Below are 20,161 nucleotides of genomic sequence, written 5' to 3'. Positions count from 1 at the left end.
AAACTACCAAAAGTGAGTTTCAGAGGAAATGTAAGATTAAGGAAGAGATAGAGAGATTGGGTCTCTTAGCAGTTGCTATTTTACCTAATACTTAAGTGACTGGCTAATCTTTAAAATAGCTGATCTTAAAAAATAAAAGATGAATAGTGAAAATTGCATGTGTTGTATCTATCCCTTTCTAGACAATCCGTTGAACAATGAGAATTCTCGAACCTCCATAATTGCAACAAGCAAAACATCTGTAAAGTCTTCGATTTTTCATAAAGATGCTGCTACTCTGGAACCACCTTCTTCTGCTAAGATTACCTTTCAGTGTAAACACACAAGTGCCCTTTCTTCTCATATTTTGAACAATGATGACTTAGAAGGGCTTTCTCAGCCAAACAAAGGAGACATAAGACCTGAATTGTCAGTCCATTCTCTTACAAAAGAAAGCACTTACAATGTGAAATACCCAACATCCTTCAATAATATTCTCCATTCTGAAAATTCACACACAGAAAGTAATAAAAGTGAAATATTCCCTGCTTCGTGTGAAACAGTTTATGAAGACATTTCCTCAATAAGTAGACATTTGCCTCACAGAAAGTACACTGGAATAAGAAAAACTACAAAGGATTTATCTCTGCATATGAACCACCAAATGGGTGAAAGTTTTTCGGTTCAAAATTCCAACTTTTCAGATTTGGTCCACTCCAAAAATAAAGCATCCTATGAAGCAAATAAAAAAGCCAGCAACACAAATACAAATAACCTCTTCCCAGCACCAGAAAACTGTGAAATGGTGTCTTGCTCAGAGGGTAATCGAACTAGTATTTATTCTGCTGAAGGTAGCACTGATGGAGATGGCCTTAATAACCTTAAAATTAGATATGAAGAATTTCAGGAGCACAAAGCTGAAAAAACAAATGTTAATCAACAAGCAGCGCATTACATGTTCTTTCCTAGTGTTGTTCTTTCTAATTGTCTCAGTCAGCCACAAAAATTAAGTCCTGTTACATATAAATTGAAAAAAGGCAAGAAACAATCTAGGTTAAAACTAAATAAAAAGAAAGTAATTCTTAGCAATCAGCCGTCTACAACTATCAGCGATATTGCTTCCACAAAAGAGAGCTGCTATGTACAAGGTAATGCTAGTAATAACATTCCTGATAAAGACAGTTTGTTACCAAATGATATCATTCAAGTTTCTCCTGGTGCTTCAGAAAATAAATTGTCTATGGATACAAGTAATTGTATTGACTGCCATTTTGAAGATGGAGCTGATGGTGCTCGAGAATCTGAGCAGGCGTTTGGGCTATGTGGAAATAAATACACACTCAGAGCTAAACGCAAGATAAATTATGAAACCGAAGACAGCGAATCTAGCTTTGGTGTGCATAATTCAAAAATTAGCCTACCTCATTCTTTGGAAAATGATGAAAATATTGATGGATCAAAAAAATGTCGAAAACGAAGAAAACTTTCTAAAAAATTACCACCTGTTATTATAAAATATATTATTATAAATAGGTTCAGAGGGAGGAAAAATATGCTTGTTAAACTAGGAAAAATAGATTCTAGTGAGGAGCAAGTTACACTTACAGAGGAAAAAATGAATCTATATAAAAAACTTGCACCTTTAAAGGACTTTTGGCCAAAAGTTCCTGATTCGCCTGCAACCAAATATCCTATTTATCCATTAATGCCAAAGAAAGGTCACAAAAGAAAAGCAAAATGCAAGTCAACCAAGAAAAAGGTTGGAAAACTGCAAAACATGAACAGTAAAAATATTAAAAGAACCCTATATTTCAGAAGAAGAACCTCTGCCTTTCTGTCTCCCCCTCTACCATCATATAGCACTGAAGCTGAAGACTGTGACTTGAACTATAGCGATGTTATGTCTAAATTAGGCTTTCTGTCAGAAAGAAGTGCAAGTCCAGTTAATGTATCCCCACCTCGCTGTTGGTCTCCCACTGACCCAAATGCAGAAGAAATTATTAATAATCTAGAAAAAGAAACATTAGTGTTTAAAAATGCTACCACCTATAGCACTAAGACTGTTAATTCCCATACAGGAAAACATAGTCAAGCAAAAGCTCAGACTAAAAAATGTAAAAAGCAATTTGTTAATGCTACTGTTAGAGTTAATAAAAAGATTAGGAATAATCTGACTAACAAAACCGGAAATGAGGTGAAGAGAAAGCCTAGAGCAAAACAAAAACAAAAAATAGAAAAAGTGTCAAAGTTGATGACAGTAACAGATGAAAAAAGTAGTATTCCTCCTTCAACTGAGGTTAAACATGTGCTGAACCACCATGATTTACCTGAGAATGCTCACAGCTTGGGAAACTCGCAGCCACTTTGTACCCAAAAAGATATCCAAGCAACTGGCTGTTCAACAGGGCATCTACCATCAGCACAAATGCCATTGACAGCTCATGCACAAGTAAATCCATTGATATATTTCCATTCACTCTTGGAAAATGAAAAGCCTGTAGGATATCAAGGTTCCCTCCTGACACAGGAGGACCATCATCCAGCCATAACTTCTGTGGTGTCTGGAAAGGAAAAAGCCAAAATGAATTTCCAAAGAGCTACTAGTCAAAGTGGTATATTTAGGACAAAAGAACCAATTCAAAATAATTTATTTGACCAGTCTCACCATATATCTCAGGTAGCACTGAATGCATACAGTTCTAAAGATATAATGCATAAAAAGGCTGAAGAGGTTACAAATTCGCAGTGCAGACTTTTATCCCCTGTTGGAAATGTAAATGAAAATTATATTTCTTCAGATGCAATGAAGATCGATCAGATTCATCCTAGTAAACTTTTGCATTGTAAAGATAATCAGCAGCAGATTGTTTATCTTCCAGAATCAACAAAAAATGCTGAGCATATTTCTTCTTTTTTTAAAACTTCTGAGGAAAGCCATGGATCTTTTCAGTTGCCAAAAAAATGCTTTGTAGCTTCTTTGAGAAGTCCGGTTAAAAAGCTGGGATGGGAACAGAAACAAAGAGGATTTATTTTGGATATGTCACATTTTAACCCTGAAAAAAATATAAAACAAAAGGGTCTGTCAGAAACAACCTCTCAAACCAAAGCTGATTCCCAGTGTAAAGGCAAGACACTGGTAACACCTTCAGCATTCAGTGAAGGACATTCTGGCTTAGCTGTTCTTAAGGAATTACTTCAAAAAAGGCAACAAAAAGCACATCTAAACAACATGCATGAGCAGTTATCATTTAAAACTCAGTTGAACAGAAGTGCTTCCTACCCTCTTGATCAAAACAAATCAGTTAAAAAATCACGTTCAGTTGCATCCCCAAGAAATCCTCGTACATCTAGGGAGAAAAAATCTAAAGAAAAAAATCTCAAGCTTTTAAAAGATTCTGCAAAGCAGCAAAACAGTAAGACTGGCCATGTGTTATCTGTTGATAGCCCGGTTTTTGGTTCAGATCCAGGTTTTGAAAGTTGCTACTCACTTGAAGACAGCCTGTCACCTGATCATAATTACAATTTTGATATTAATACTATAGGGCAGACTGGATTTTGCAGCTTTTATTCTGCAAGTCAGTTCGTCCCAGCAGATCAAAATCTACCACAGAAGTTTCTGAGCGATGTAACTCAGGACCTTTTTCCAGGTCAAGCAGCAGAAATGGATCTTTTAAGTCACAATAGCAAAATTTCTAAGGAAGAAAACCATTATTCTTCAGACCCCACAGCTTGGTTAAGATCTGGTCCACTAAGTCCTCAGCTTTTTGATAAAAGGTGCCCAGATACGAATGAAAACCATCTCCACAGCCAGTGGAAAAATAACATTATTACATCAACATCTGAACCTAGCTTACCACTAGATGTGCAACAGGCAGAGATGTGCCAAAAGGAACAATTTCAATTGGAGAGAAATGCAGTGAAGAAAGGAATTTTTCTTAACCTTTCATCGCCAAATAGTGATTGGAGTCAAAACCACTTTAGAAAGGAAGCCACTTTTGAACCTGTTCAGTCACTTGATTCAATTAGTATATCTTTTTCTTCCATTTTATCATCACCGGATGGTGAACTTATGGATGCAGCTTCTGAAGATTTAGAGCTGTATATTTCAAGAAACAATGAGGCATTAACACCAACCCCAGATAGTTCACCTAGATCTACAAATTCCCCCTCACAGTCAAAAAATGGAAGTTCTACACCTCGTGCTGCTCACATCCTTAAGCCTCTCATGTCACCTCCAAGTCGTGAAGAAATTATGTCAACTTTACTGGATCACGATCTTGCAGAAGCAATTTATCAGGAACCATTTTGCAGCAACCCTTCTGATGCACCAGAAAAGCCAAGGTAATGTGGTAATACCAGTGGACTAGTCACATTTTTCTATTTTATACCTATGTATTTTTAGTTGGCTTTTACATAATTTATATAGTCATGGAAAAATTAGGTGTAGCTTTAATGTAGCATTCTTTCCTGTTCCCTTAAGCAAGAGCCAGAATTCCATGGGGTTAAAGTAGCTCATTAATCTACAACAGGGTTTCCAAAACTTGGATCTCCAACTGTTTTTGGACTACAGTTCCCATCATCTCTAGCTAGCAAGATTAGTGGTAAGCCATGGTTGGAATTGTAGTCCAAAAAGAGCTGAAAACCCAGGTTTGGGAAATCCTAAAATTCTATAAAAAGAAAATATTCTGCTTTATCTTTGCAGATTCATAAATTCTGGGCACCTTGAAGAATTTAACATAGGGTTGTATTCAATGTTGCAGGTGTAGAAAACAAACTTTAACAGTCAGTCTTACCTTTCCCTTCCTGCTTCCATTATCTATCTTGTAAAACCTCTCCTGAGGGTGGGGGCATGACATACTGTATTACACAAGGTTGAAGTTGGCAGGAGGTATCACCCAAAATTGAGCAGAAGGACTTATAAGGGCAAAGGAAAAGATCTATTGCTCATGCAATACTGAATACAATTCATAGTCATTAGCTATTGCTATGGGGAGTTGCTATGGGGAGTATTGAAATGTGAATCAAAACTTGTCTGTCTTTGAAATGTGGATGACCTAATTTGGATATTGACAAATACAAGAATCTTTTTTCCTGACAGTTCTTTTCTTCTAGTAAGATAAATTTATTGCTAACTGAAAATAATATCTTCACAGAGAAATTGGAGGACGACTGCTTACAGTAGAAACCAGACTTCCAAATGACCTACTTGAGTTTGAGGGAGACTTCTCATTGGAAGGGCTGCGACTATGGAAGACTGCATTTTTGGCAATGGCACAAAGCCCTAGACCAGGTTCTCCGCTTCGCAGTAGCCAATCCACTACTGACAAAAAGCAAAGAAATAACCGTAAAACTAGTGAAGACAAAAAGATAGTGATCATGCCTTGCAAATGTGCACCAAGTTGCCAGCAAGTTCAGTCATGGCTGCAGGCAAAAGAAGATTATGAACACTTTAGGAAAAGAATGATTACCAAATCGATTGAGGTGGAAAAGGTTGATGAGAGTTTGAACTGCATGTCTTTGCCAAAAAACATGTGTTCTCAAATGGCCAAGGCAGTTGAGAATTCTATCTTGCCAAGCAAAAGTGTTGTAGCATCAGAAGGTACTTGTTTTTCATCCTCAAATCCAATGCCAACACAAACCATGGATAAGCATGATACAGATATCCCTGAAATAAGTAAGACTGTGCTGCTTGACACTGCAGCAATAGAAACAGACAGGGATGAGGAGAATTATGTTGATTATAGCTCCCCTGATTCATCAGTGCTTCCGCCTTGGCAACAAGTAACATCCCCAGATTCCAAACAATCTTCCTCAGAAGATTCAGAGGATATTTTATCCTCTATGGAAGAAAATGAAACATTAACAGATGGAGAACAGAAGCTTGTCAAAGAGGAAAGCAAGATACCCTTCACTGTCTCCCCATTTGTGAACAAAGGATGCAATAGTAATTCTGAAACTGCTTGCCTGCATAGTACACCCCTTAGAGAGGAAATGTGTAAAGGAGGAATAACTGAAACACCTGGATTCACTCCATTATTACCAGGTAAGATTATGAAAGGAGTGGTTTACAGAAATTGAAAGTGAAATTATGCAAACATATATGTACTTATGCAATAGAAGATAGGCAATAAAAGCTTGAAACCACTTATAGAAGTATTATTAGACAAGTAGTTTAAGGTTTACTAATAGAAAATAGCCTTAACCAGAATAACTTGATTTTTTCCATAATATGTAATTAGCATGACCAAGGAAATGAAGATTAGTTTTTATACTTGGGATAACTTTTAGGACCAGCAGTATAAGATGCTGCAGTGTCAGACCATTCTATGCCTTGATATTGTACTTAACATTTTGTAGCTTTTGAAAAATTAATTCAGTAATACTAAAGGATGCTTTGAGGGGACGCGGGTGGCACTGTGGGTTAAACCACAGAGCCTAGGACTTGCCGATCAGAAGGTCGGCGGTTCGAATCCCCACGACGGGGTGAGCTCCCATTGCTCGGTCCCTGCCAATGCCAACCTAGCAGTTTGAAAGCACGTCAGAGTGCAAGTAGATAAATAGGTACCGCTCCGGCGGGAAGGTAAATGGCGTTTCTGTGCACTGCTGGCCACGTGACCCAGAAGCTGTACACCGGCTCCCTCGGGCCAATAAAGCGAGATGAGTGCTGCAACCCCAGAGTCGGTCATGACTGGACCTAATGGTCAGAGGTCCCTTTACCCTTTACCTAAAGGATGCTTTAGTATATTTTTGTTGTGGTAGTCACTCATTACTTTCTCCTCTTTCCTTCATCCCAGGTCCAAACATTCAGAAATTGAATCCTAGAAGGGGAAGGAATATTGATGCTTTTCGAAAAGTACTTTTAAGAACTCAAGTCAAGGTAAAAATGGAATTGGATGCATTTTTATTAGGCTCAATTTTAGTTATTTTCTGAGTTCTGAAGTAAAACATTTTACCTTTTTACATTACCGTAAGGATACTTCTGTACAATAATTATACGGTACTTATAATTTTTCTTAATTGAAATTGCATCATAATATTTGCACTGAAAAGTGTCTTGACATCAACTGATGCAGAACACAGCAAGCGATTAACTGCATCTGACCATTGTGAACACATCAGTCTGCCGTTAAAAGAAAATCAGTAACTCCCACTTTATTTCTGGACTCAATTAATAATACTGGTGTGGATGTATTTGAATACTGCAGGGCTCTAGCATGTTTTGTAAAACAGTCCTTCTGTGAGCAGAAAGTGCATTCTGTGCCAGAAAAGTACCTTTAACTCTTTGGTACTTATCTGTGATTCTGATTGTGAATAATGTTGATTGCCCCCCCAGTCAAATTCAGCTTGACTTTCCTTAGTGCTAAATACATTTAGAATGCATGCCAGGCACCTAGAACCTGATCTAGTCAGACTAGGGAACCCATTCCTATACACCTGCAGCAGCAAAGGACCCCTTTGTCCTGTGGTGCAATTCCATGTGACTGATATGCATGTGTGAATACTGGAATCATGTTAATAGAGTTAGTTGCTTCCCTCCTCCAGCCTTTTATTGCTTAGCCAAAAGTTAGGAAACAGTTGGTGCGCAACCTTACAAGATTTGCCATACCCATATGGTTGCTCCATTTAGACACACTCTTAGTGGTGTGTCTAACGCTACAGTGAAATGGTTCTCACACATGTGCATGTAAATAGAATAGAAGTTTGATATGGCAGGGCTTCTGTTCCTGGAACTGAGTATAAGTTAATATATTTTATTACTGTTAGCAACTGAAGAAAATTAGTAATCTAAATAATGAGTAATCCCAATAATTGAATTTGTTCAATAATTAGACTTGGTAGAGTTAAGGCCTTAATCAGTGAAAAGTTTATTGTTGTTAATGTTTTATTTTTACAGAACCGATTCACTCCTTTTAATGCCCCAAAGAAAGAGACTTCTCAGATTGAAGGACCATCATTAAACAACTCATATGGTTTTAAAATAAGTGTACAAAATCTTCAGGAAGCAAAGGCTTTACATGAGGTAATTTACAGTATTATTAAAGATGCTTTACCTATGGTTGCATTTGTTTTTTCTATGTCTTTAGCAATTCCTGGTTTTATCTGTAAGCTGCCTTGAGTCCTGTCAGGGGGAAAGGTGGGATATTTCTTGCATTCTTCAGTCAGATTTAGCATTTAAGAGGGTTTGTGTTTTACTCAAACTGCTGTGGCAGTAACCAAAATTGTGTGGTTGCTGCTGTGGCAGTACCCAAAATGTGAGATTCTTGATTTCTGATTTAAATACATCCAGGATTTAAGAATTTTAGTATATGACTGCTTATCCACTGGATTTATTTATTATATCGCACAGGCAGCCTTCCATTTACTCACGTTCAATATGTCCATGATTGTGTATATGTGCATTGTGCCAAACTTGGAATTGACCCAGAAACAGCATAAAGATGTCACTGAACCATCACCAAGGGGATTGGAATGGGGTGTTTGCAGGCTTTTTCAATGAGTTTCAATTTTATGTGATTTCACTGACACCTGTGGTGCCTCGGAACATAACCCACATGTAAATGGGGGGTTGCCTGTATTATATTTTTATCCAGCTCTTCGAACAAATACTGTCTCCCAAAACTGCTCACATCAATAAAACAGTGGCATGTCTTGTCATCAGACTAGCAAACTAAAAAGGCAAGATACATAATGGAAGGGAAGGGAAGGGAAAGGAAAGGAAAAGAGAGAGGAGGAGGAGGTTTGGTAATGCCAGGATGAAGTTGTGAACTGGACCCAGCTGATCTTTCTTTGCTGTTTTTCTTGCTTGTATAGAAGTGGTGCAACTACCCAGTGGCTCTTTGTAGATGGCAATAAGGAGATAGGCAAATCTTGGAGTAAAATGGTCAATATATATCAAATGTAACAGAAGTAAAGTTGTGTCAAAGTAATGCATGTAGCTTATGTGTAACACAAAATGGAATACCCAAGGAAGGCAAAAAATGTGCTTTTTCATAGCTTATCTGGAGCCATTGAAAACATGCTTCTTGAACCCTCAAATGAGTAACCAGTTGTGACCTGGGGTAAACTTGTGCCAAGCCCAGAGTGGATGAGTTGTACTGTCTGTCTGGCCCTGACTGAGGTAGATATATGCAGAGCCTTATGTAGGCCTGCATATCTCACTCAGGAAGACCCATAAGACCCAGGAAACCTAGCTTCTGTGAGGCTTTGTCTCATAGGTCCCATGATATTTGGAAATCCCAGGTCTCACACTTTCCTTCCCTGGCATCGCAACAGCCAGGGTAGGTGTGCTGGATAGACACTGAGTAATCTTCCTACCTGCAAACTCATAGCCTCAACAAGCCTTGTTATCGTCACAGATCCCCTAGGCCTCTGGCTGGTGGCAGAAGCATTCTCATCACTTCTAAAGTCATGGGACAACTGGCAATTACAGCAGAGTTCTTTCTGACGGGAAGGAGGAAAGCAACCTTCCTGCAGCTGTTTCTTTTTCAGCTATCTAAAAATATTGCAGGCATTTAAAAAGTGAAGCATTTAACATAGCCCTGAAAATTGTTCTAAGAGTAGCAGATCTAGCAGGTGTAGGCAGCCTGGATATAGAACACAAGATCCTCTTTGATGGTAACGAGACTTTGAGGTTCTTGGTTTCTAATCTAAATACAATCTGGAATGACAGATATTTGCTTGTAACTTTGTTTGCCCTATGCTTTTGTTTATTACATTACATCAGCTTTTGCCAGTCTGGTCCCAGCCTGTGCTGACCGTGGTTGGTGGTAGTCCAAAATATATGGAAAGCACCAGATTGGCAAAGGCTATGTTACATTATCTCTTGTACTGATGACCTGTGCTTGATTAGCATTAAAATTTGTCAGCTTGTGGAAAGTTAACAACTCGTTCTGATAAAATAATTTACTGCCCTGCTTTTCAGCCGCAGTTGGCTCCCCAAGCAGTTTGCATTTAAAATCCATAAAGCATACAATGGGATAGAGATACATGGAGGTATCTGGCAGTTGATGTCATGGTATTCTCCAAGCTTATCCTCAAGTCTAGAGGAAGAGAGGGAAAGGACTTGCAGATGGAATGATGGGCAGATTAATGGAAAACATGCCAACTCACAGAAGTCACCCTCCTGATTATCTGCAGTCTTCTCTTTTAAATTCCCCTTACTTTGTGTCAAAACTAATTAGGTATAACTCATTTAGTATGTATTTTCTTTGGATTTCACATTCAAATAATCCATGTATAATTTTTTTCTGTTGAGTTATATTTTGGTATGCTTTGTGTATTGTGGATGTAACCACCTGCCTTTAAAATAAATTTAATGTGAAGTCTAAATTTCAGAGCCATTCAAGCAGGGTGGATGCTATGTGTCAGTTTTCCTCTTGCACACTGGTCATATCCTGAATTAGCTAAAAATATGTATTATTATGGAACATGTATAATTGGGCAATTCTTACTCTGTTTACATAGTGATTAAAAATTAGCTGATGTGGGAGTTTCTGGGTATCTTGACTGTAATTTCTTATATGGGTGCTTGTTTGGTAGTGATTGCATTTGAATATTAATATTTGGTTTTGGCATCCTGCTAAAAAAAATCCTCAGAAAGTGTTAAGATAGGGAATGACACAAGCTGTTTGAAATACAGTAATATCAAAATTTAATGCAGTGTATAAAATACATGGCTTTTAAGTATCAGATTCCTGCTGCAGATTGGTACTTTTAAAAAAAATCCATAAATCTTCAATAGTAGCGAGCAACAGTCTAGATTTCCTATACTTCTTTCATTTAATCCCAGTTATTATAATTATCACAAAACATACTCTATATTTTTCTCAATTTCCACAAGCAAACGTGAGGTTATTTTTATTGACCAGCATGTAAAATAAATTGATAGTTTCGTATTTGATTTGATTCAAAGGTATCGTAAAAGAAGATAACAATGTATACTTTTTGCTGTAGGTTCAACATCTTACACTTCTCAGTGTAGAGTTGCATGCTCGAACAAGAAGAGACTTGGAGGCAGATCCTGAATTTGATCCTATCTGTGCTCTATTCTACTGCATATCATCTGACACATCGTTGCCAAATACTGATAAAATGGAAATCACTGGTGCTATAGTGATTGATAAAGACAGAACAAGAACAATCTCAAGCCAAGGTTCTTATTTCAATTTTATTTTAGGAATTTACTTCAGTGTTTGAATGTTGTCATATTTGGGTATTAATGAACAATATGAGAAAATGTGGCTTTGAAGGCTCTTTGCTAGTGTTGTTTAAATTTATGTCATCTCACTGTCCAATCATGAGAAGCATAGTAATGGTTTCTGCCTTATATCTTCCTGCGCACATTTGCAAGGGCTATAATGCTTTTAAATACCAATTAATAATATATTAAACCAAAGTTTAATATTTCACTGCATGCTCCTGCAGAAGTCCAGAAGATATAAACAGGAAAACATGTCTTAGAAGGAAGTACTCAAAACCCTTGTGCTGGACCAGTTCCTTTTAGTTTGCATTGGGACTGTTCGAGAACAGCAACTTTGGTAATCTGTCAAAATTGATTTTAGTAGAAATAGCAAGTTGATTTTGTTAAATATTGCATAAGGGTTGTTGTGTGGTTTTCTCTGATCTTTGTAGGGTCTAAACAGGGCCCTTATTGTATTGTACCTTTTTGGCTTTGTTTAGACCAGTGATACTCAACCTGTGGCTCTAGAGCCGGATGCTCTTGAGGCCCTACAGGCGGCTCTCGCAGTGTAGGCATCTGATCGGCGCTCCATTCTATCAGGCAGCGCGGGGAGCACTGACCAAAGGACCGGCAGTGTGGGAGTCACTGAAGTACCTCCTCCCATAGGAGGAAAGCGAAGGAGCTGCTGGGATCTCCCCACAGGTAAGAATAGAAATTGCCTCCAACCCAGCAGCCATGGGGGGAGAATGGGGAAACCTCCCTCTTTTTCCCAGCAGCTAATAGAAACTGAAGATTACAAAATGTCTTGTAACATATGGTATTTGTGGTGGCACGGCATCATCACAAATTAATGTAACATCATGATGCAAGGTTGCAATGTTGGTACTTGATGTTATGCTCTGCAACAACAGTTAATGGTGAAGTGGCTCTCCAGCTGTTAAAGGTTGAGTACCACTGGTTTAGGCTAGTAAACAAAAATAGATTTGATATTGAGAGTAAAATGTTAAACTCTGTGAGATGATTTATCATTAAACAACTTCATGCTGCCTAGCTTTAAGGTTCTGAGAAAAATAAGAAATTAGCATTATGACAAAACTTCTATCTTTCATCCACTTTTATTTCTAGATGTTAAGAATATTAATTTCCTGTTCTTATCTTACTTTCTTCAATTTTTTACTTTCTAAAGCAATAGATCATTGTACTAAATTTTCCTGACTTCCTGGAGGCTAACTTGATGGATTCTGAAAAAGAATTTATGAATAAGACTAGATTGTAAACACAGAATTTCCCCATTTAATGTTGCAGAGTTCTTTATTTATTAGTATTGAGTGCTGGCATTTTTCGAGTCTCTTGGTTTATTTGATACATCAGTGAATAAAGTAATGCATAGCTTATGGTTAATCTATCACTTCTATATGGAAGCCGCCCAGAGTGGCTGGGGAGGCCCAGCCAGATGGGCGGGGTATAAATAATAAATTATTATATATTGTCCTGTCTAGATTTTGGTTTAAGGCCACTAATCGCTTTCAGTCTTGCTTTGCTGTTTTTAAAACTCACATCTATTTGAAATGGTTAAGTGATAAGATTTATTCTGATTATTGTTTGAATCAAATAACTAATGCATTTTTGACAGTTTGAATATTGGATGTGGTCCTACTTATCCCATGCACAGGCAGTAGAGTGCAGAACAGCTCTCTCAGATCCTAGCATTGTTAACCCCTTTCCCACCATGCCACCTTAGTGATTGGCAACTGCTGCTCTTAATCTTCTCCATCATAGCCTGAGTGTCACTTCAAAGAGATGCCCTCCCATGCATCTAATACCTGAGGCAACCAGAATTTTGTACTTGTTGTAAATGTCTGCATAAAATATTAAGTTTTTAAAAATTATTTGCAGAATGATTAATGTGATATAGCACAGCTCTTATAATGTTCATTAAACATAAGTAGTCATACTGTTGTGGATGTAAAAGGTTTCCATTCTTTGGATCAAGTATATTAGAAACTGAGGACTGCTGAAAATTGCATTCATTTAAAACATCTATTTGTTAGTTGCTATTAAATGCCAAGCTCTCATGAACTGATTGGAAAAAAATATAGAAAATTGCTTATGAATCACATTTCAAATGAGGCTGGCTTGGTTTGCACATCTTGGTAAACCATTTTCTGAAATAAAGTTCCCCTGTAAACCACTGAGTATGGTTTACCATAATGTGTGGACAGAGCCTTTATTATCACTCTGTTGAGTGGTGAAAGCTAAATCTTTTTCTCCAAAATTTAGAAGTAAGCTTGGGAGGTGCCACACTTTATTGTACCACATTTATGCTGATGAAAGGTCATAAACACTTGAGCAAAAGATAATTACTTAAATCAGAGCTCTATAAAGTACAAAAGCATGTGCATGCTTTCCCACAGTTTGTTCAAATACGAAATCTCCACCAACTATTCATTGTCTGCAATGAGCAGTAGTGGCAGGGGACTTGAACAATGAAAAATCATGGCTTAATTTTAATGTGTGTTTTTTATTTAAAACAACAACACGGTGGTATTTTACTAGAAATAAGTATTTAATTTGCTTTTCAGGTAACAGAGAACATGCACCTTTGCTTACCAGATCTGGCATCTCAGGATTGGAAGTCAAATATGCTGCTGATGAGAGAGCACTTTTCCAGGAAGTGGTGAACATTGTTAAAAGGTAGGGCATCTGTAGACCCTGCTTTTTCATCCTCTGAAACTTTTATTTAAACATTTTCAAATCCAAGTTTCCCTACCTTCTCTTCCCATGTTTAAATGGTTTTGATTTCTTGGAAAAGTCTGTTTTTCCTGCTCACAACAGATATATCTATATTATAAGGTTCTTTATGCAAGTCTCTCTTATACAGGCCTCTCACATCAATCTTGCTGGAGTTTTAATATTCCCAAACTGCATTTCAATGTTTATTAGAAAATACTCTAAGGTTTAAATGATCTTGCAATACAAATTAAAACATACACTGTCTTAAGTAGGAAGATTTTTTTTTAAAAAAAGAACTTTATCGCAAAACTCATATCTCATAGTGGTACAGACATAAACAGATATAAAAACTGGCCTCTTTACATGTCTTCTCTCAATGTGAAAGTCCTTATTTTCCCCTGGTTTGAAAAGTTCCTGGCCAGTTTTTGTAGCAAACTCTGATCATGGCCTGTGGAACTTCAGGTGTGTCTTTCTTCAGGTCAATAGCCAAAACCTCAAAGTCTGAATGTTACCAAGGAAACAAAATTTTGAAACATCTGGCTGGAATACATTCTCAAGGAAAATGTGTACTAGGCAGAGTACATTTGCAATTCTCTCTCTCTCTGACTAGAAAACTTCTGATGAGAATGGCATTGACTAAATCCAGGAAACCAGAGTACTAAAGAGTTGCTGAGAGCAACCAACACTGGGTGGGTCCTGGCGAAGCAGCGGATTCCTGTTCAGAGAAGACAAAATTACAGGTAAGGAAATTAATTTTTTCTTTCTCTTTTTTGGGAATCCGCTGCTCCGTCTGGCTTAGGAAACAACTTGGAAGTAACAACCTGCTACTTTTATTTTTCCTATAAAGTGCTCCACTATTTGGGGAAAATGCCACTTGGCCACATGAAACCATGCCAAAGAATATCGGTACAATTTATTTGTATTTCTGAAGACTTAACTGCTGAAGGCTTTATTGAATGAAGAAAGCACACCAATTTCTAATATATTTGTGGTGGACATTCAAAGTTACCTGGGGAACAGCTTTTGAAGTGCTGTGTGCCTATTTGCAACGTCTGTACAACAAGTGGAATATCGTGTGTACCTTCAAATATTTTGATTAGGCTGTTTTTATCCCTTGAAGGATAGCAGTTCATAACCCCTCTAGAAAAGTTGACACAAGACTTTTTTTAGGCAGTTCTCAGCTTAGAACAGTAGAGACATTTGCTCTTTTTCATTCTTTTTAAATAATTTTCTATTAATATTGTTTCTTTACCTTGATGGTAAAGAGAATTTCACATTTGTTTGTTTTAAATACCAGATTAAAGGGCAAACTAATTTTACCATACCTTCTTGATGATGGAGATACTGTGGGAGTTATATAATTGACTGCTCATATAAAACACAGAGGTCTCAGGAAGAACAGCAATTAATACCTAAACTATTCCTTTTGGGCCACATTCTTTGCAACATCTTTCTGTAAAATCAATGACGTACTTCAGAATAAATGTGTTTTCAATTTCACTATGAGAGCTGACAAGAATTTAACCTCTTTCCCCCCCAGTTACTATTATATTTATTTATTAAATTTATATACTACCCTTCATCATTAATAATAATTATATTGGACTCATAAATCCTATAATAGCTTTTGTTGCTGATTATTATGCATCACTTGATTTATTGAAAAGACTGCTGAATGGAGAAAATCCAAATGAAAATGTTTTTTGACATTTCTGTGATGTTGTGGATTTTTTTCTTTAGGAGCTATTGATTCTGATGCTGAATTCAATCCAACTACTTAGCCATACAAATAAGACCAGCAGTTGTTTGAACCTAGGGATAGTCCAAAACAATACAGCAAATATCATTTGTCGTTTGGATTCCATACAAACCTCATTGACTTAACCTGGCCAAGATTTGACAAGGTTTCAGTGACATAGGATTTGGCAAACTGCTTTGTAGAGGGTCAGGCTATTGATCCTCCTACCCAAGACATTTAGTGCTCTGACAGGCACCGGCTCACTAGCAGGTCAGGCAGGGTCACCTGCTTCATGAAGATGCTGGCAGTTGAACCTGGGAACTTCTGCACACAGAGCAGATGCTTTGCCACTGAACTATGATTGCTCCACAGTTTCACTTTGAAGATCTTTTCAGCAAGTTCAGGATAGAAGCAAATTATGTTCACAAGTTCAAGTTGGCAGTATCTATAATAAAATGGTGATATTTGTAGGTGACATCCTTTTAGCTATGGAAGCTGCTGCTGTAGATTTTTCTGGCTACATTAAAGTAAAACTGAAGATAATGATGTCTCTGTTATAATTTCTTAAAAGCCTGTTGAGTTAATTCAGAAATGAGAACTTTTACAAAAAGAACCAAATTATTTCCTAGAAGAAACTTCTATTTTTTAATAGTACAAATGACCTGAAAAAATGTTTTGAGAAATCCAATATTCCCTAATGTTACTAATGGATAAGCCTTACCAAATAATTTTTATATGTTTGAATGTCCTACAGTTCCTTTTTGTCTAAACTGTGCAATTTAGAAAAGTATTCTCTCTTCTGAAATGAAAAGGAATATAACCTGTAGAACAGAGGTGGCTAACCTATGGCACTCTAAATGTTATTAGAGTACAACTCCCATCATCCCTGACCACTGGCCCTCCAGATGTCAATTGTCTCCAACTCTTAACAGCTCAAGTCAGCATGGCCAGTTTGTCCAAACCTACTGTAGAAGAATGCAGGGGAAAAAGAGAGAGAGAAATAACCTACTGGGTCTGTGGTACACTACTTAGTGAAAGCACAAGAGTCTGTGAAGTATAGAACAAAGCTTTCACAACAGAATCTGTTGGGTGCCCTTTTGCCTTTTAAGTCAAATAATAATAACCCACATTTTCATTTTAAAACACCAAGCAGTTCTAGATGGGGGAAATGTTTTTGGGGGTATTTTTAAGGAATCAAAGTATGTTGACTATGTTCTTTTAAACACACACACACACACCCTTCCTTGAAGCAAGGTGGCCCTGGATAATGTCTGCATTGCTGCCACTTTATGGCAGCAAGGACTGTTTAAAGTTTTTTAGCAGTAAACTCTGAAACTTTAAAGAAGCGTCCACAATGCCCACTCTTGAGGAAGAACCCTTCTGCAGATAGAGATATAGATGACCTAGAGAGCCCTTTAGGACCACTATAACAGCAAAGTTGTAGCAGTTCTGCTGAAGTTTCAGACAACAGCAGTGGCCAGCCAGAAGAATGTTGGCAACAGTGGACAGGCTAAGGAGGCCACTGATCTGCTGCCCATCCCAATCCACTACTGGGTACAAAGACTATACTTTGAATAGTGGGTGGGTTGGCCTGAGCCATAACAGATTAGAAAACCATCGAAGAAATTAGTATGTAACAACTAAACTAAAGGCATTCCTCAGTCTATCAATCATAAGATTTTGGCTGGGAAGCTACATGGTTTAGGCTCAGAGTGCTGAAAAAGTGAAAAGGAAAATCACTCTTCGTTAAAATACTGAGCAAGGGCAGCATATGCACATCACGCAGAACCAATGTCCAGAGTGTCTCACCTCTGCTCACAAGGAGGCATAGAAATCTGACGTGTTAAGCAAAGTTTTATGGATTAACATTTTTAGATACTTACCATAATTCAAAGAGCCACAGTATTACATGGCAGCAGGTTCTAGTGCAATGTTGGAGGCTGCTTCTGAAGTACATTGTCTAGGCTTTTTCTGTAAATAGAGCCTTTGAAGCCTTGCTGCGTGTGCAGAATTTACCTGGTTGTGTGTCATCATTTTATAAGACAATGCAGTTTGAAGGATAAGCATGAAATTATAGCAAATGAAGCTTTCTATAGAGCATGTTACTTTTGCAGAGGGAGCTAAGGAATTGCTCCTGCTTTATGGTGAAATGTGTACATTTTTCCTGCAGTGATGTATATAACTTGGGCGTCATTCTCACTGAGCTTGTAATGCTGTACCTGGGTCTTGCTTTCTCTGTGAAGGAAATATTTTGTATGGACAAACATTCAGTCATATGGGCTCCAAGCAGCAGTCTTGATACAGTACAACACTTATATACTGCTTGATTGTAAGAGAGCCTCTAAGCAGCTCACAAAAATATAAAGCAAAACATTAATACTCTCAGTGAATCTAAATCCCACATTATCTCTGCCAACTGGACAATGTAACTCTACTATAATTTTTCCCTACTTATGTGAAACATTACAGATTCCTCAAACATGGTGATATTTTCTCTTCTCATTTGAATTTAAGTCATTGAGAACTCACTATAAGTATTACTTGTGAGAATTAGAGCTTCCAAGTGGTGGTTTTCTACATGGCAACTGTCAGTGCTTTTTTCTGGGGGTACGCAGGGGTATGCATACCCCTAAACATTTTGTGAATCTAAGTTTGGCCTCATTGAGGGGCAGTATTTCAATATGAGTAGGATAATGAGAGTACCCCCAAACATTTTTTTTAAAGAAAAAAGCACTGGCTACCATGATTCATATGGTTACTGCAGTGCTTTTTTGAAGTGCCCCGATCACACAAGTCACAAAAAGTATAAACGGCCCTTGTATGGAGATACCAATTCTCTTTCAAATGCAGCCTCTGTATGAGTGTTACTGGCATTTGAACCAGCATATTGCGTCACATCTAAAGCAGGCAAAGTATTTACTAGCTAAGTTCAAAATAATTATGTATCACACAGCAACCTTCCAGGGGACACTGGGAGTTTCAAACATGGACCTTATGACATGGCATAAGGACCTGCTGTTTTAAAAGTAACAACATGTCACCATACATACCTAAACTGGCTCTTTGGATCCCAGCCTCTCCCCTCCCCATGGGAACTAGAAGGGAATTCTCCACCAGTTATTTGTGGTTAATTGCTTGTATTTCCAAAATTGTCATTACGAAAATATACATGTTAGACCTAATCCAGAGAAAGCACCAAGGGAATGATATACACAACTATGGATACATGGCACTTCATGCTTACACTTGGGTACAAGTTTCCACATGGGGATAAATACGGAATTTTTGTTATTTGTAATTAAATGTGTTCAGTTTTTCTCCGTAGCCCCATCCACGTGGCAGACTTTTGCATACTCAGTACCTTTTTTTTTGTGTAGATTGTGTTTTCTGACTCACGGTATGTTCTTCCTTCTTTACTCAAGCAAGACTTCATGTTTATATTAGGCTGCTGGCATTAAATTCAGTATAAATTTGTTGAGTTTATTATTTTATTTATTTAACAGAGTTTATATACTGCATACTAGAACAACAATGTCCTCTAAGCAGTTTACAACAAAATATAAAACATCCATTAAAAATACCTGTAAAAGCAAACATTAAAAACAAACGACATAAGATGGTAAAATAGAAAAAATGAGTAATTTTTAAAAGCATAACTTTTAGTTGACGTGAAATGCTAAAATTACATGTCTGAGTAGGTTTGCTGAAACAAAAAAGAGCACATGGTTCTATGAAGAAAATGTGTGTTCTCTTTTTAGGTATGATCCAGATATTTTGCTGGGCTATGAAGTTCAGATGCATTCCTGGGGATACCTCTTGCAGAGAGCTGCTGCTCTAGGTGTTGATTTATGCCAAATGGTCTCACGTGTTCCAGGTGTGTTTATGATTCTAAGGTTCCTAATTCTAAAGTTATTAATAATTGTGAGAAGCCGTGGTTTTATTCTACTATTATTCCAGGTATAAAGCCATTAGTACCAATTTTTTTGTATATAAGATGAGGTGTTTTGCTATAAAAAAAATAGTTAAAAACTGGTGGTTGTCTTTTACACAGAACATGGGCATCTGGGGGAATTTTTAAAATATTTAAAATATTTAAGCATATGTTTGGCTTGGGCGGGCTGAGGCGGTCCTTCCGGCTGCTTCCCCCCCTGCCTTCCCCGGTTCTTCCTTGGCATCCTGCTTGGGAGCCTGCTTCTGCAGTCACTGCCTTTGCTTCTGCACCACAGTGCACTGCATGCACCTCATGCTGGAAACTTTGAGGGCAATTGCCCCCAAAAAGATCAACAACATGCCACCATCAATCATCCAGATTTTCACTTCTATTTTAGGGTTTCATTTTTCTTAATCTGGGGTTCCAAAAAATAAGGGTCGTCTTATACATGGGGGCATCTTATACATGGAAAAATACGGTGTTACTGTTCCAATTTTAGTGTTTTTCACTGTCTCTCACTAGGAAGCTTGACTACATGCATTCTGTTCAGTCAGCTAGCAAGGATCCTTCTTTCAGTTTTCTGTATTAGAGTAGTGGTTGT

At 37.6% G+C, this 20,161-nt stretch overlaps 1 protein-coding gene across 1 annotated transcript in view; it reads left to right on the top strand.

The window, feature by feature from the left end:
• The window catches only part of REV3L (REV3 like, DNA directed polymerase zeta catalytic subunit), a 59,938-nt gene that overhangs the window by 22,113 nt on the left and 17,664 nt on the right, over nt 1-20,161 (top strand). The window contains exons 13-19 of the mRNA XM_083731021.1: nt 183-4,320; nt 5,133-6,022; nt 6,774-6,856; nt 7,874-7,999; nt 10,933-11,131; nt 13,741-13,852; nt 19,388-19,503. Coding sequence (XP_083587147.1) covers nt 183-4,320; nt 5,133-6,022; nt 6,774-6,856; nt 7,874-7,999; nt 10,933-11,131; nt 13,741-13,852; nt 19,388-19,503 — 5,664 coding nt within the window. The remainder of the gene's footprint in view (nt 1-182; nt 4,321-5,132; nt 6,023-6,773; nt 6,857-7,873; nt 8,000-10,932; nt 11,132-13,740; nt 13,853-19,387; nt 19,504-20,161) is intronic.

Source organism: Podarcis gaigeae (assembly GCF_964106915.1).
Source record: "Podarcis gaigeae genome assembly, chromosome: 3".
Taxonomy (NCBI): domain Eukaryota; kingdom Metazoa; phylum Chordata; class Lepidosauria; order Squamata; family Lacertidae; genus Podarcis; species Podarcis gaigeae.
This window is presented reverse-complemented; position numbering and strand designations above follow the sequence as displayed.